General features: G+C 34.9%; 3 protein-coding genes across 3 annotated transcripts; all 3 read right to left on the reverse strand.

Moving 5' to 3' along the window:
* Nucleotides 1-1,347: 1,347 nt before the first annotated feature.
* LOC139515466 (uncharacterized) lies at nt 1,348-1,971 on the reverse strand. Its single transcript, XM_071305038.1, has 2 exons — nt 1,521-1,971; nt 1,348-1,430 (listed from the first exon to the last, which is right to left on the reverse strand). The coding sequence occupies exons 1-2, from the start codon at nt 1,969-1,971 to the stop codon at nt 1,348-1,350; spliced, it is 534 nt and encodes a 177-aa protein (XP_071161139.1).
* Nucleotides 1,972-2,135: 164 nt separating this feature from the next.
* LOC139515467 (uncharacterized) lies at nt 2,136-4,363 on the reverse strand. Its single transcript, XM_071305039.1, has 2 exons — nt 3,641-4,363; nt 2,136-3,437 (listed from the first exon to the last, which is right to left on the reverse strand). Exons 1-2 carry the CDS (start codon nt 4,361-4,363, stop codon nt 2,136-2,138), a joined length of 2,025 nt encoding a protein of 674 aa, XP_071161140.1.
* Nucleotides 4,364-4,396: 33 nt separating this feature from the next.
* LOC139515468 (uncharacterized) lies at nt 4,397-5,782 on the reverse strand. Its single transcript, XM_071305040.1, has one exon. It carries the CDS (start codon nt 5,780-5,782, stop codon nt 4,397-4,399), a length of 1,386 nt encoding a protein of 461 aa, XP_071161141.1.
* Between the last annotated feature and the right edge of the window lie 7,215 nt (nt 5,783-12,997).

Genomic DNA, 12,997 nt, shown 5'->3' on the forward strand with positions numbered 1-12,997 from the left:
TTCAGTATTGTTGTACGTTTACTTTTTAGATTGATACCTATTCATAATAAGTTTATTAAAATAACATAAACGGTACAAATTGTTATGCATCAGATGCGCATTTCGACAACCAATGTCTCTTTAAGTGATGCTCGAAGTCAAAACAGTTGAAATTCGAAAGCTGATTAAAAATATAAAGAGTTGTAAACAAAAAAGGACAAACAGTATAGCCAAAGCAGGACAAGGAATCAAAGCTTTGCATGAGGGAGACACATTCCTTAATTTTAAATAATTTCCAAAATTTTATTCCAGCAAATTTGAACAACAAATCCATACTTTCATGCCACCACCGAAGTACTGGCTACCGGACTGGAGATACCCTTAGGGACTATCAGTCCACCAGCAGAGTTAGTAATACTTAGTGATAGTAATAACATTAACGGTACAAATATATCTGCACGAGATGCGCATTTCGACAATCAACGTCTCAAAGGCCAAAATATTTGAAAAACCACAGCTAAGATATAATATGTTATCATTTATCGCATCCGTGCCATTGCGTTGACAGTTTATTCGACTTATGAAAATTGAATGTCTCTGTTGGTATATTCAACCTCTCAACAATAATGAGATGTTGTGTTTTGCAAATTAGACAACTATCAACTGTAGATCATCGGACTAGGATATACACAACTATCGGTAGCATGCTTCGATGTGGATTGCTTGTAAGGGAAGCGAGATCATATATCTCTATTTCAACCAGACTGGAACAAAACGACCAATTGAATCATAAACATTCTGATTACAACGGTGCTAGGTTTCATTACATTATTATAAATTAAAGAATGTATCTCCCTCATGCAAAGCTCTGATTATTTCACGGATTTGGCTATACTTTTTGGACCATTTGGATTATAGCTCTTCATCTTTTATATAAGCTTCGGATTTCAAATATTTTGGCCACGAGCATCACTGAAGAGACATGTATTGTCGAAATGCGCATCTGGTGCAGGGAAATTTGTACCGTTAATGTTATTACTACCACTGGGTCGATGCCTCTGTTGTGTAAAGTAGATAAAATGCGTTGTGTATAGATCGTGTTTATTCTAACGTCTAGCCATTGCTATATAAGTAAACGTCATAAATACATAAGTCAAGTAGCAACGTTAACATGTAAATATTCGCGCTAAATTCCCGACATTCTCGGGGCCGGCAAAAGTTAAAATATGAAATTATTAATTACTTTAAATGTCAATCGAATAGATATTTCTGAAAATTAAATAATTAAAATGTTTTTCTAAAACAAATTCAAATAATTCACTTATTAAATTCACTTTTAACGAAGTCTTTCACTTTTAACGAAGTCTATCACTTTTGGGTAGTCCATTTCTTGATGTTCTCTCGAGCTCGGACAGATGCCGCTCGTTTTGGTAGAACTCTTGTCAATCTCTCTGTTGAAGAATCATCATTATTGTCATCTAAGTTGTTAATGTTTGTTCAGATTTCGAGCGGGTACAGTTTTACTATAGGACGCGAAGTACGTCCTGCACTAGTTCGTATTATAGCTGCTCGTGTAAAACCATCGTTTCCGGTGATCAATTCATCAACAACGGCAATGTTCCATCGGTTTTTCGGTAATTTATCATCTTGGACTTGCACTACATCTCCAACTTGTATAGTTTGTAAGTTGTTTCCTGTTTGGCGATGAAACTCTCTAAGAGTCGTTATGTACTCGGATTTCCACCGGTTCCAAAAATGCTCCATTAAACTCGACTGTTTATTCAAATGTTTATGCAGTTCTTGTTTTCCACTATTCACGGCAATGTATTCAATATTCGGTTGTGGATACGGCGTTAAAGTTATTCTTCTTCCGTACAGCAAGTGTGACGGAGTTAACGGCTCCTCGTCCTCAATATCTGGTGATACGTAGGTCAATGGTCTATCATTAATGATCGCTTCTATTTCTGTCAGAATTGTTTGAAGTGTATCCATGGTAACGTAAGATCTGCCTAATGTTTTCTTCAAACAAGTTTTTGTAATTCCTATAAAGCGTTCCCACCATCCACCATACCAGGGCGCTCTTTTTGGTATGAATCTCCAAGTTGTTCCATATGTTGACAACGTATCGTTTAGCGATGGTGATTGGGTTAATTTCTTTAATGTTTCCGAGGCGGAATTGTAAAAGGCGGTGCTTCAAGTAATCGAACTTTTGGCAGTGGCGGAGGATCGGGTGCTGTATATGGTTTACTGTTGATTTTTCGACAAATTACGCAATTTCGCAAAATTCCTCTTACGTATTGGCGAATTCGGGGTATCCAGTAAGTTTGTCGTATCTGAGTCACTGTTGATAAAACTCCTGAGTGTTTCATGTACTTGTGTATATCAAGAACAACTAATTTCGTAAAATGATGACTTCTAGGTAATAAATAAGGAAATTTCGTATTTTCACAAACAGGTGCGTTATGAATTCTCCCTCCACAGCAAATTGCGTCTTTGTTATTCAGGTACAATCTTAGTTGTCTAACTAAAACAGTAGGTTTAGTATCCTTTAATTTCAAGTGTAACATTTCGTCCTTAAATGAAGTTCTTTGGCAATTTAGTATCCAACACTCTGTTGCATCCTGCAATTCCTCTCTTGAAACGTATTTCGCCTTATTTCTCTGTAATATTGGCGAACGGCAATTTCGTATAAATCTTAATAGATAAGCTGTTATTCGTAGTAATTTTGATAATGTACTATATCTAGTAATTTGCACAATTTGGTGTATTCCTTGTTGATTATCTATTTCTTTGTCTGCTGTACTTGAATCTTCTATATCTGTACTGGTAAGTAGTACTGTTGTGTCATTTGGTTTCCATGACGGCCATTTTGATGCATCAGAGATCCATTCGGGTCCGTTGAACCATAGTGTATTCTGTTCAAACTGTGACGCGCTGAGTCCTCTAGTAAGAAGGTCAGCTGGATTATCTTTCGTTGGGCAATATCTCCATTCTTGTGTATTGGTCAATTTGCGTATTTCCGTTACTCTATTTCGTAAGAACCTTTTTAATTGCTTTGAAGTTGATAACCACTGTAGTACTATCTGACTGTCTGACCAAAACGTTATGTTTTCTATGTATAGAACTGATTTTACGTGATCGGCTAGTCGTGCTCCAATCAATGCGGCCATTAATTCCAGCTGTGGTAGTGTCAGTTGCTTAAGTGGTGTTACTCTATTCTTTGCAATAACTAAAGATGACTCATGATGGTTACATATGTAAACACTTGCTCCGTATGCAGTTGTACTAGCGTCTACAAAAACATGAAGTTGGGTTTTCTGATTTGGTAAATTGGGAAAATACGGTCTTTTCAATTCTGTATAAGTCGTTTTCTCCAAATCCTTGGCTAAATTTTTCCATGTTGTCTGTATTTCTAATGGTAGTGGTTCATCCCATCCGTACTTCTGTTCCCACAATGTCTGCTTAAAATTTTTGCTCGTACGGATACAGGGCTAAGTAATCCTAGCGGATCGTAAATACGTGACGACTGTTTAAGAATTTCACGTTTCGTAATATTTGGTAGTTCAATATCAAATAAGTCGACTTTTTGAAAAGTGATCGTATCTTTAACTGTATCCCATTTCAGTCCAAGTATTTTGACAAAAGTTTCTTTTTCACATACGTCATGTTGTTTGGCTAAATCTGTAAGTTTTGAGCAAATTGAACTCCATAAACGAAGGTTGAATCCAGCATCCGACATCAATGATCTGGCTTGTACAAAATACTTTGCGGCGTCATCTTCATTTTCCAAACTGGACAAAATATTATCCACGTAAAGGTCATTCTTCATCATTGCTGATACATTTGTGTTGCATGCATCCAAGTGTTTAAGTAGTGTTGCATTAAGGATGAACGGTGAACTTGTTGCACCAAACAAAATAGATTTAAATCGATATGTTGTAAGAGTACTGCTGGGATTATCTGTGTCGCTCAACCAAAAAAAGCGTGTAAAATCTCGATCTTTCTCATCTAATCCGATATGTAAGAAAGCCTTTTCAATGTCCGTGCTTATTGCGTACTTCTTGGTTCTAAATCCCATTAATATTTTTGTCAAGTCGTTCAAATCTGGCGGAGTTGACATTAGGCAATCATTCAAACTTGCGTGATCTGGCGACTTTTTACAGCTACAGTCGTATACTATACGAATTGGTGTTGTTGTCGAATCCTTTTTTACGGCATGATGTGGTATATAGTGAGTGCCTTTACCATTGTCGTTTTTATCGTTTACCTTCTCTATGAACCCTCTCTTCATTTGTTCTTCAATAATTTCTGAATATTTTCTTAATAAATGTGGTTCACGACTTAGTCTTCTAATTGTGCTTTCGGTCCTTGCTTTAGCGATCATGATGTTTGAAGGTAAGTCCGGATGATCCAGTTTTCATGGCAACTTGGCAGAATAACGTTCGTTTTCAAATTTGATACAGTCTTGTTGATAAGTCTTTACAAAACTCTCCTCATCGTCCTGTTGTGGTAAACGTATTCCTAACGATTCTAGATTCCAAAATTTCTCGGTATAGCTTTCCTCTGCATGGTGTGAAGTAACATTCAAAAGAATTGATGAAGTTAAGGATTTCTCTCCGTTTCTTATTACCGGTCCAGATAACAAGTAACCAATTTTTGATGCTACGGCTGTAGGTCCATTCCCTCTTATCACGTGATCTTGAACTATATCCCAATAGTAATCGGCTCCTATCAAGAGTGAAATTTCAAAGCTATCAGCGTTATTTGTCGGATGTGCGAGCTTTAAATCTTTCAAGTATGGCAAATTGCGTGTAAAGTATTTCGTCTGGTTTTGAAGTGGAACTGCAATATCTGGAACAATCAATGCATTAATGTTTACAATCTCACCTTTGTCAGTTTGTAGTTGAACGGTTGCTGTATCCAAATGGCGTATATTCTTCTCCTTGTCTCCAAAGGCTGACAGTTCAATTGTGTCCCTTCCGCTTGGTCTTATCTGTAATTTGTCTGCTATGCTCTGAGTGATGAATGAACGTTGGGCACCTTCGTCAAATAAAATACTAGCTTCTGTGATCTGTTTCCCGTATGATATTGGTGCGATAGCGGTTTTCAATAAAACGCTTGTGTGTTGTGAGGTATACATTACTGCAGTTTCTGGTTCTTCTGTTTTTACCAAGCTTACAACGGTTGATTTTTCCTTGCTGTCCTGTCCTTTTCCATCTGTAGCTTGTTCCCCGCAAATACTGGTGTGATGTTTCTTGTTACATTTCTTACATCGGTTACGCGATTTACACTCGGCAACACCGTGGTTTCCTAGACAGTTGAAACATTTTTTCATTTGCTTTACGATGTTCAGTCTTTCATTTACGTCAGAAATTATCGTGCAATCTCCCGGAAAATGTATACCAGTGCAGTAGATGCAAGGACGTTTTTTGTCATTGAAACGTGGATTGTTTGTATTGAAATTTCGCTGAGTTTTATTGCGAGCTTCGGTCAGAAATGTTGCGGTAGTATGTAAACCTTCGCGGTCGGTAAATTGTCCCGCTTCAAGAATTCTCGCTTCTTTTGTGATGGCTTTTCTGAGGTTGTTTAGAGTTATATGATCGCTATCATATTCACGGGCAATACTTTTTCTCGTTTCTACTGGTAGTTTACTAATAAATATAGGTACTAATAGCGCGCCATACATTTCTTGTGTTTGACCCAAACATTCAAGACCTCTTACGTACGTTTCTATGTGGTCTCCATACCTTCTTAGGCTGTTTAAATCATTTGACGGTGAAGGAAGTTCCATTAAAGCTTTCATGTAGGCATGAATTATCTTATGGGGCGATCCAAAACGCTCTTTGAGTAAATTGACGGCTGTATTGTAATTGGCATTTGTCAGTGCGAAACCTTCAATAGTTTGGGCGGCATGGCCATGGAGTTGGGCCTTCAAGTAACTAAATTTCTGTATCTCGGTCAAAGTACTGTTGAAATGAATAGTTGATTCATAGGAATCCCAAAAGGTTTGCCATTGTAAAATTTCCCCATCAAAGTGCGGTAAATCTAGTTTTGGTAATCTGTGGTTTTGACTGCTATTTGATACCGAAGAAAAGCCTTGGTTGTACAAGTTATTTGTAGACTGCAAGTCACGATGGGTATTTTGCATGGAGCGGAAGTTATCAAAATTGGTTGGCTGTACATTAATTTCAGTTTCATTGCTGCGTATAACATTGGCATTGGTAAGCGATGAATTTGTGGGGTAAGATGGAGTAAAACTGTTTGCATTTGGATCTAGAGACGTTGATGCAACATTTTGAGAAATAGAATCAGAATAATTTCTTTGCTATATTTAGAGGACGTGTTTTTCAACAAACAATCGGCATTACCATGTGAACAAACTGTGCTCCTCTTTTTGCCAACTTGTTCTTGTTTCAATGAAGTAGACTTCATACAGGAGCTTCTTAGAAACAATGAAAAGATGAAAACATTGACTTTAACTTCACGTTCCATTATATAGATAACGTCCTCTCACTAAATATTTCAAAGTTTGGTGACTATGTTGAACTAATCTATCCTATCGAGCTAGAAATACAGGATATAGAAGTCAAATCTCCTTGTATCTTGGCTTACCCATACATCTAAAATTGACATTGAGGGTCTGTTACAACAAAGCGTAGTAACAAAATAGATGATTTAATCTTTCAAATTGTGAACTTCTCATTTTTATCTACCTATATTCAAGTAGCGTCTACACATTGAGTATACATATCCCAGTTGATACACTATTCGAAAGCTTGCATTTCCATCATGCTTTTCTTGATAGATTTTTGCTGCTTACAAGGAAGCTATCAAGTCAAGAGGTCCAGTGGTGAAAATGAATTTATCCCTTCAAACATTTTACATACGACATCACGAGACAGCATACCGTCCTGTTTACTTTTCTCGATAGTGCCATTACTGAATCATATCAAAGTTTAATGTGACGGCTTTGACGCTGAACTAGTACATATTTTATTTAGTGGGCGTCTGGAGTCAGACTTCGGGTGCGGGATGTTTCGCTTTGTTGAAGACCCATTGTCGGCCTTGGTTTGTTTTCTTCTCTTTGGTCGGGTTGATGTCTTTTTGACACAATACCCGTCTCCATTCTCATTTTACCACCCGGCATTATCAACACGACGATTGCAACATGTAGACAGAATGTGTTATCCCTTCCAGAGCACCTGCGTACTGTAGTTTGATTTGAAAAAGGTGCCTGTTGCTATTGCTCTAATCTTTATTGGTGTTTTCTGTGTTTGTTTTTTTTTTTTTTGCATTTTCTTGCCTTTCATTTGTCACGAAAAGTGTGTTTCTATCTCAAAATTCACAATTGGTAAAGTTTCATGTTTGAATTTGGTGATGTCTTAGGGTTAGATAAGAGTCAATTTTCAATCTGTTATTTTGTGATGTCTAAGTTCCTAATATAACTGACCAACGTATTTTAAAGGAGTACAGGACGGGATTTACCGATTACTGTCCTATGGAGCAGGATTTGTTACACTTCCTGGACACCTGGAAATACCCACGGTGTTTAGTGGGGTTTGTGTTGCTCAGTCTTTATTTTCATCTGAGCGTCACTGATGAGTCTCATGTAGACGAAACGCGCGTCTGGCGTAATAAATTATAATCCTGGTACCTTTGGTAACTATTTACATTTCTATATTTGGGTTTAATCTGTTGTTTTTTGTTTTTGTTTTTAATTTTTCTTTGCTATTGCGTTGTTAGTTTTTTTGTCATCAAATTAAGAGTTTGAATATCCTTTTAGTATCTTCCACCCCTCCTTCAACAATAATATAAGTGGTATCTCAAAAATCAAAGCAGCAAAAACAATAAAAACAAAAATAAACGAAATAGAACAATATCCAATTAATGCCATTCAATATGATACAAATGCTATGTCTGACAAGTGCATCAAACCATTATAATTCATGTTTAAACTGGATTATGTATCTGTCTGTCTCAAACCAATTGCAAATCTATGGTCACCAAAATGAGTTTATTTAAAAATTAAAAAGAAGATTGGAATGAAGACATTCAGGGGAAAAAATTTTGCCTATGGTTTGGTGTGACATATTGTCTATACAATGTGTCGAGTTCTAAATCGTCACGGAACTTTAAAAGTTGTGATTGAATTTTAACAGAAAAACTTTAAAACCCAAACCTAATCCTTTATATTTTAAAGGTGTGGTAAATTAACTTTTGTATTTATCATGTTCAATTCATCTAACCCTCCCCCGGAAATTCATTTGTATCTTTGAAGTTTTAAAGGATGTTTTGTTTTGAATTTCATCAGGTTAAAACAGGTTTTGATCAAGTTTATTTTTTAATTAATATATAAATTGATAATGCGAATATATCAATATTAAATAGACAAAAATACATAAGCATTTCGTTTAATCATTTTGGTGACCTTTGTTGATGTTAGTTTCCTTATAATTATAACCAAACATAGTTTTGATTCTTATTATATAATTATATTATCAAAGTTTTGTTATATAAAGAGTCGTGTTTGAAACAAATCATTAGCTATTTCCAGCTAACCGAGTAGGCGTTACAGTGCAATATCTGGGAAAATCAATGTAATTGAAGAATCCTCTTGTGCTATTGACAGGAATTAATAATTGCTGTAAAGTATGAACCAATATAATATATTAACCAGGTTAATGCTGTCGCAAGCATTTCATGACAATGTAATTAACTAGAGAGGGAAATAAATGACCATCGATTCTTTAGTGGATAAGGCGTATAAGGCGTATAGACAGCTTTTGTGTAATAATCTCATTTAACATTTCCACAGTTTTGTATCACGCATAACAAAGCGTTAATACCCACAAGTTTGATCATTTGTTAATTTCATTTACAACATTTTTTATAAATCTCTCGAGGACCTTCGAACAGCATGTACAGATAGAGGTGCTATTCACCATATCTAATCTCGAAGAGAAATTGCCGAGTGTGAATAATTGTCATCACCCGGCATATGGCTGTTTTTTTATATGACGTATGCAGTCGGGAAAAACACAAATCGACGTAGAATTAGAGATATATTATTTCACATTTGTAACATTAACGGTACCAATTTTATTGACAAGATGCTAATTTCGACATCTAGTATCGAGGCCGTCATATTTGAAAATTCAAAACCAAATATATATGAAGTTGAAAATATAAAAAAGAACAAAATATAGAGCCGAATTCGAACCATTAAGCAGAGCTATAACAATAGAAATTTTCCCGTTGATTATAAATGATTTCCAAAATATCATAACAGCAAATATCAGAAACACAGTATTCGTATCTTCATGCAAGTTCAAATGTACTGGCTGTTATTGGGCTTGTGTTACCCTCTACTACTTATAGTTCAGCAGCAGTGGAATCGAACAGGTGGTAGTCATAAAAGTTACGGTATAAAATTTTCTTTCGCAAAATGTGCATTTTGATAGCTTATGTAACTTCAGTTACAGCTGATGTCAGAGAACAATGAATACCACAAAAAACAGATCAATACGCAAGACAACTATGTAGAATTAATTAGACCCCACAAGGGTCCATACTTCTAGCATAAATTTAAGTTAGAATTTAATGCAGTCTGTGGATAGTGGGACTGGTTTTAACCAGACTTGATTTAATGCCCATAATCACTATGTATCTTAGCCAAGACAGTGGCAATATAGGAAAGAGGTCTTATTAGGGTGTTGAAATTTACGTATGTTTGTGTTTTGGAAGACGAAAAAATTTGCACAAAATTATTTTTTCATCAAATTCAACGAAACAGGTCAATTTTCATTGTTAATGTACTCAAAACGTAAATTGCATGAGCTGACAACAAACTTGAACATTTTGTTTTAACAAATCCTCGATATGATAAGAATAACTTAAGTTTGTCGAATTATGTCCTCTATGCTTGAAAGGCGTTAATGTCTCGAGGTTAATGTGGTTGAAATCCAAAATATTTGGTTAATAGTTATCAAAGGTACCAGGATTATAATTTAGTACGCCAGACGCGCGTTTCGTCTACATAAGACTCATCAGTGACGCTCATATCAAAATATTTATAAAGCCAAACAAGTACAAAGTTGAAGAGCATTAGGATCCAAAATTCCAAAAAGTTGTGCCAAATAATGCTAAGGTAATCTATGCTTGGGATAAGAAAATCCTTAGTTTTTCAAAAAAATCAAAGTTTTGTTATCAGGAAATTTATAAAAATGACCACATTATTGATATTCATGTCAACACCGAAGTGTTGACTACTGGGCTGGTGATACCCTCGGGGAAGAAACGTCCACCAGCAGTGGCATCGACCCAGTGGTGTAAACAGTTTTTACCAAATCTCCATTTTTGGCAGATTTTGGATTTAATTGTCAACGCTTTATAGGTCAACAAAAAAAACCACAAGGAAACACTTGTCACCAAAAATTAAAAGCCCAAATAGGGGCCTTTGACCCTTATTGTATTTTCTTACTTTATAATACTACTTTTGGTTTATGTCAATCCTAAGCTTGCCTCCACTGCAAGGGCTACTTTGGGAAGATACAATTAAGTAACATAAGATTTGCTTAGACAATACAAAAAATACTGATGCATGTTATCATGAAAGTGTTAAAAATAATCGAAGAAGTTTTTCCGTTAACTTTTAAGTTTTGCTTGATTTTCACCACATGGGCAACATCAGCAGATATGTCCACTTGTCGAAACAAGAGAGTCGTATGAGAATCAGGATAGTTCATATATTAATTTACTAAAATCACGTGCAACTCTGGTTGTCGAGCCTTCGACTTTAGTCGAAAAAGCGAGGCTAAGCGATCCTACATTCCGACGTCGTCGGTGTCGTCGTCGTCGGCGGCGGCGTCCACAAATATTCACTCTGTGGTTAAAGTTTTTGAAATTTTAATAACTTTCTTAAACCATACTGGATTTCTACCAAACTTGGTAGCTTGTTTATGATCATAAGGTAGTATCCAGAAGTAAATTTTATAAAAATAAAATTCCATTTTTTTCCGTATTTTACTTATAAAAAAAATATAAAAACACAAAAATACTGAACTCCGAGGAAAATTCAAAAAGGAAAATCAAAAATCAAAAGGCAAAATCAAAAGTCCAAGCACATCAAACGAATGGATAACAACTGTCATATTCCTGACTTGGTACAGGCATTTTCTAATGTAGAAAATGGTGGATTGAACCTGGTTTTATAGCTAGCTAAACCTCTCACTTGTATGACAGTCGCATCAAATTCCATTACATTGTCAACGATGCATGAACAAAACAAACATACTCAAAGAGTAAAAATGTCAAAAATAGGGGTACAACAGTCAATATTGTGTTATCATCTTAATATCACTACATAAACAACAAATGTAACAAAGTAGCACAAAAAGGCATACATCAAATTCAACATTATCATTTTGCTTTTCCTATACGGCTGAATTTATCTATGTAAAGTCTACCCATAAATGAAAGAAGGTTTTCATTACTGGTGTAAAATTGCGCGTTTGAAATTCGCACAGGTAGACATAAAAATAATTTTGTCGTATGACGGCATACATAAATGCAGACTCACGTAAAGTAAATATAACAAAAAACAGACTTACAGTAAAAATAATAAATAAAATAATGGTGTGGTTCAAAGTATGACGGGATAGTTAAGTACAGTTTCACGTCAAATGACTTTGTTTTTCTGCAGGGAAACATAATATTCACTCTGTGTTTTTTTTAATTTGAATAACTTTCTTAAACTATCCTGGATTTCTACCAAACTCGGACAGAAGCTAGAGAGTATCTAGAAGTAAATTTTGTAAAATTAAAATTCCATTTTTTCCGTATTTTATTTATAAATGGACTTTGTTTTTCTGCGTGAAAACATTACATTCACTCTGTGGTTAAAGTCTTTAAAATTTTAATAACTTTCTTTCACTATCCTTGGTTTGTACCAAACTTGTACAGAAGCTTGTTTATGATGATAAGATAGTATCCAGAAGTAAAATTTGTAAAACGGATAAATTCATTTTTTTCCGTATTTTACTTTAAATGGATTTTCTGTCAGGAATCAACAAATTCACTCAAATTTTTAAAAATTTTGATGACTTTCTTATACTATTTTTAATTTGTACCAAACATGGAAAGAAACTTGTTTATGATCAAAAGCTAGTATCTAGAGGGAAATTTTGTTAATACTTTGTACCTGGGTATCTGTATTTTACTTATAAATGGACTAAGTTTTTATTCCAGTTAACATTACATCCAGTCTGCATTTAATTGTTAAATTATTTTTCATTAACTATCCTGGATTTTTACCAAACTTGGACAGAAGCTTCTTTCAATCAAAAGATAGTATCAAGCGGAATATTTTTATTGTTTTTTTTCCCTCATTTTTGTTGCCTGCAATTTACAGCAAAAGTAGGCGAGACACTGGTTTCCGGGTTCCGCGGAACCCTTGCGATTTTTTTTTGTAGAGATCACTGCCGAAAAATTCGAGTGTTCATGTTTATTGATAGTATACGTTTTTTCCTCTATATGTTCGAACACTAAACCATTTTGCTACTTTTGATTTACTTTGACCACTATATGTTTTACCTTTTTAATGAATATGTAGGTTTGTTATTTTCATTAATTCTTGCTCGCATACCGTGTTTGATTCATTATAATCTTAAACCATTGAATAATACGACGATTGCATAATTATAATTGTGAACTATTTAACCGACCAGGCACATTGAACAGTAAATCAGAGATCAAATTAGAACATGTCGATAAACTTTAAAACAAGAATTCATTATCATGAAATGTCGATCTTTTAAAATGCGAAACAGACTATAGATCTTCTGATCAATATTTCCTTGCGGTGTATATCTCATGCCAATTTATAAATTATATATAGACAATGACATCCAATATTGAGAAAAAAATGTCTATAAAAATGAATGAGGTGCGCTAAGGACCATTTGAGACATACAGAAATGAAGTATTACAAAAACTATGTGGTTCTAGATTAAAATGTACA

The sequence above is a fragment of the Mytilus edulis genome, chromosome 3 (genome assembly GCF_963676685.1).
Source record: "Mytilus edulis chromosome 3, xbMytEdul2.2, whole genome shotgun sequence".
Classification (NCBI taxonomy): Eukaryota; Metazoa; Mollusca; class Bivalvia; order Mytilida; family Mytilidae; genus Mytilus; species Mytilus edulis.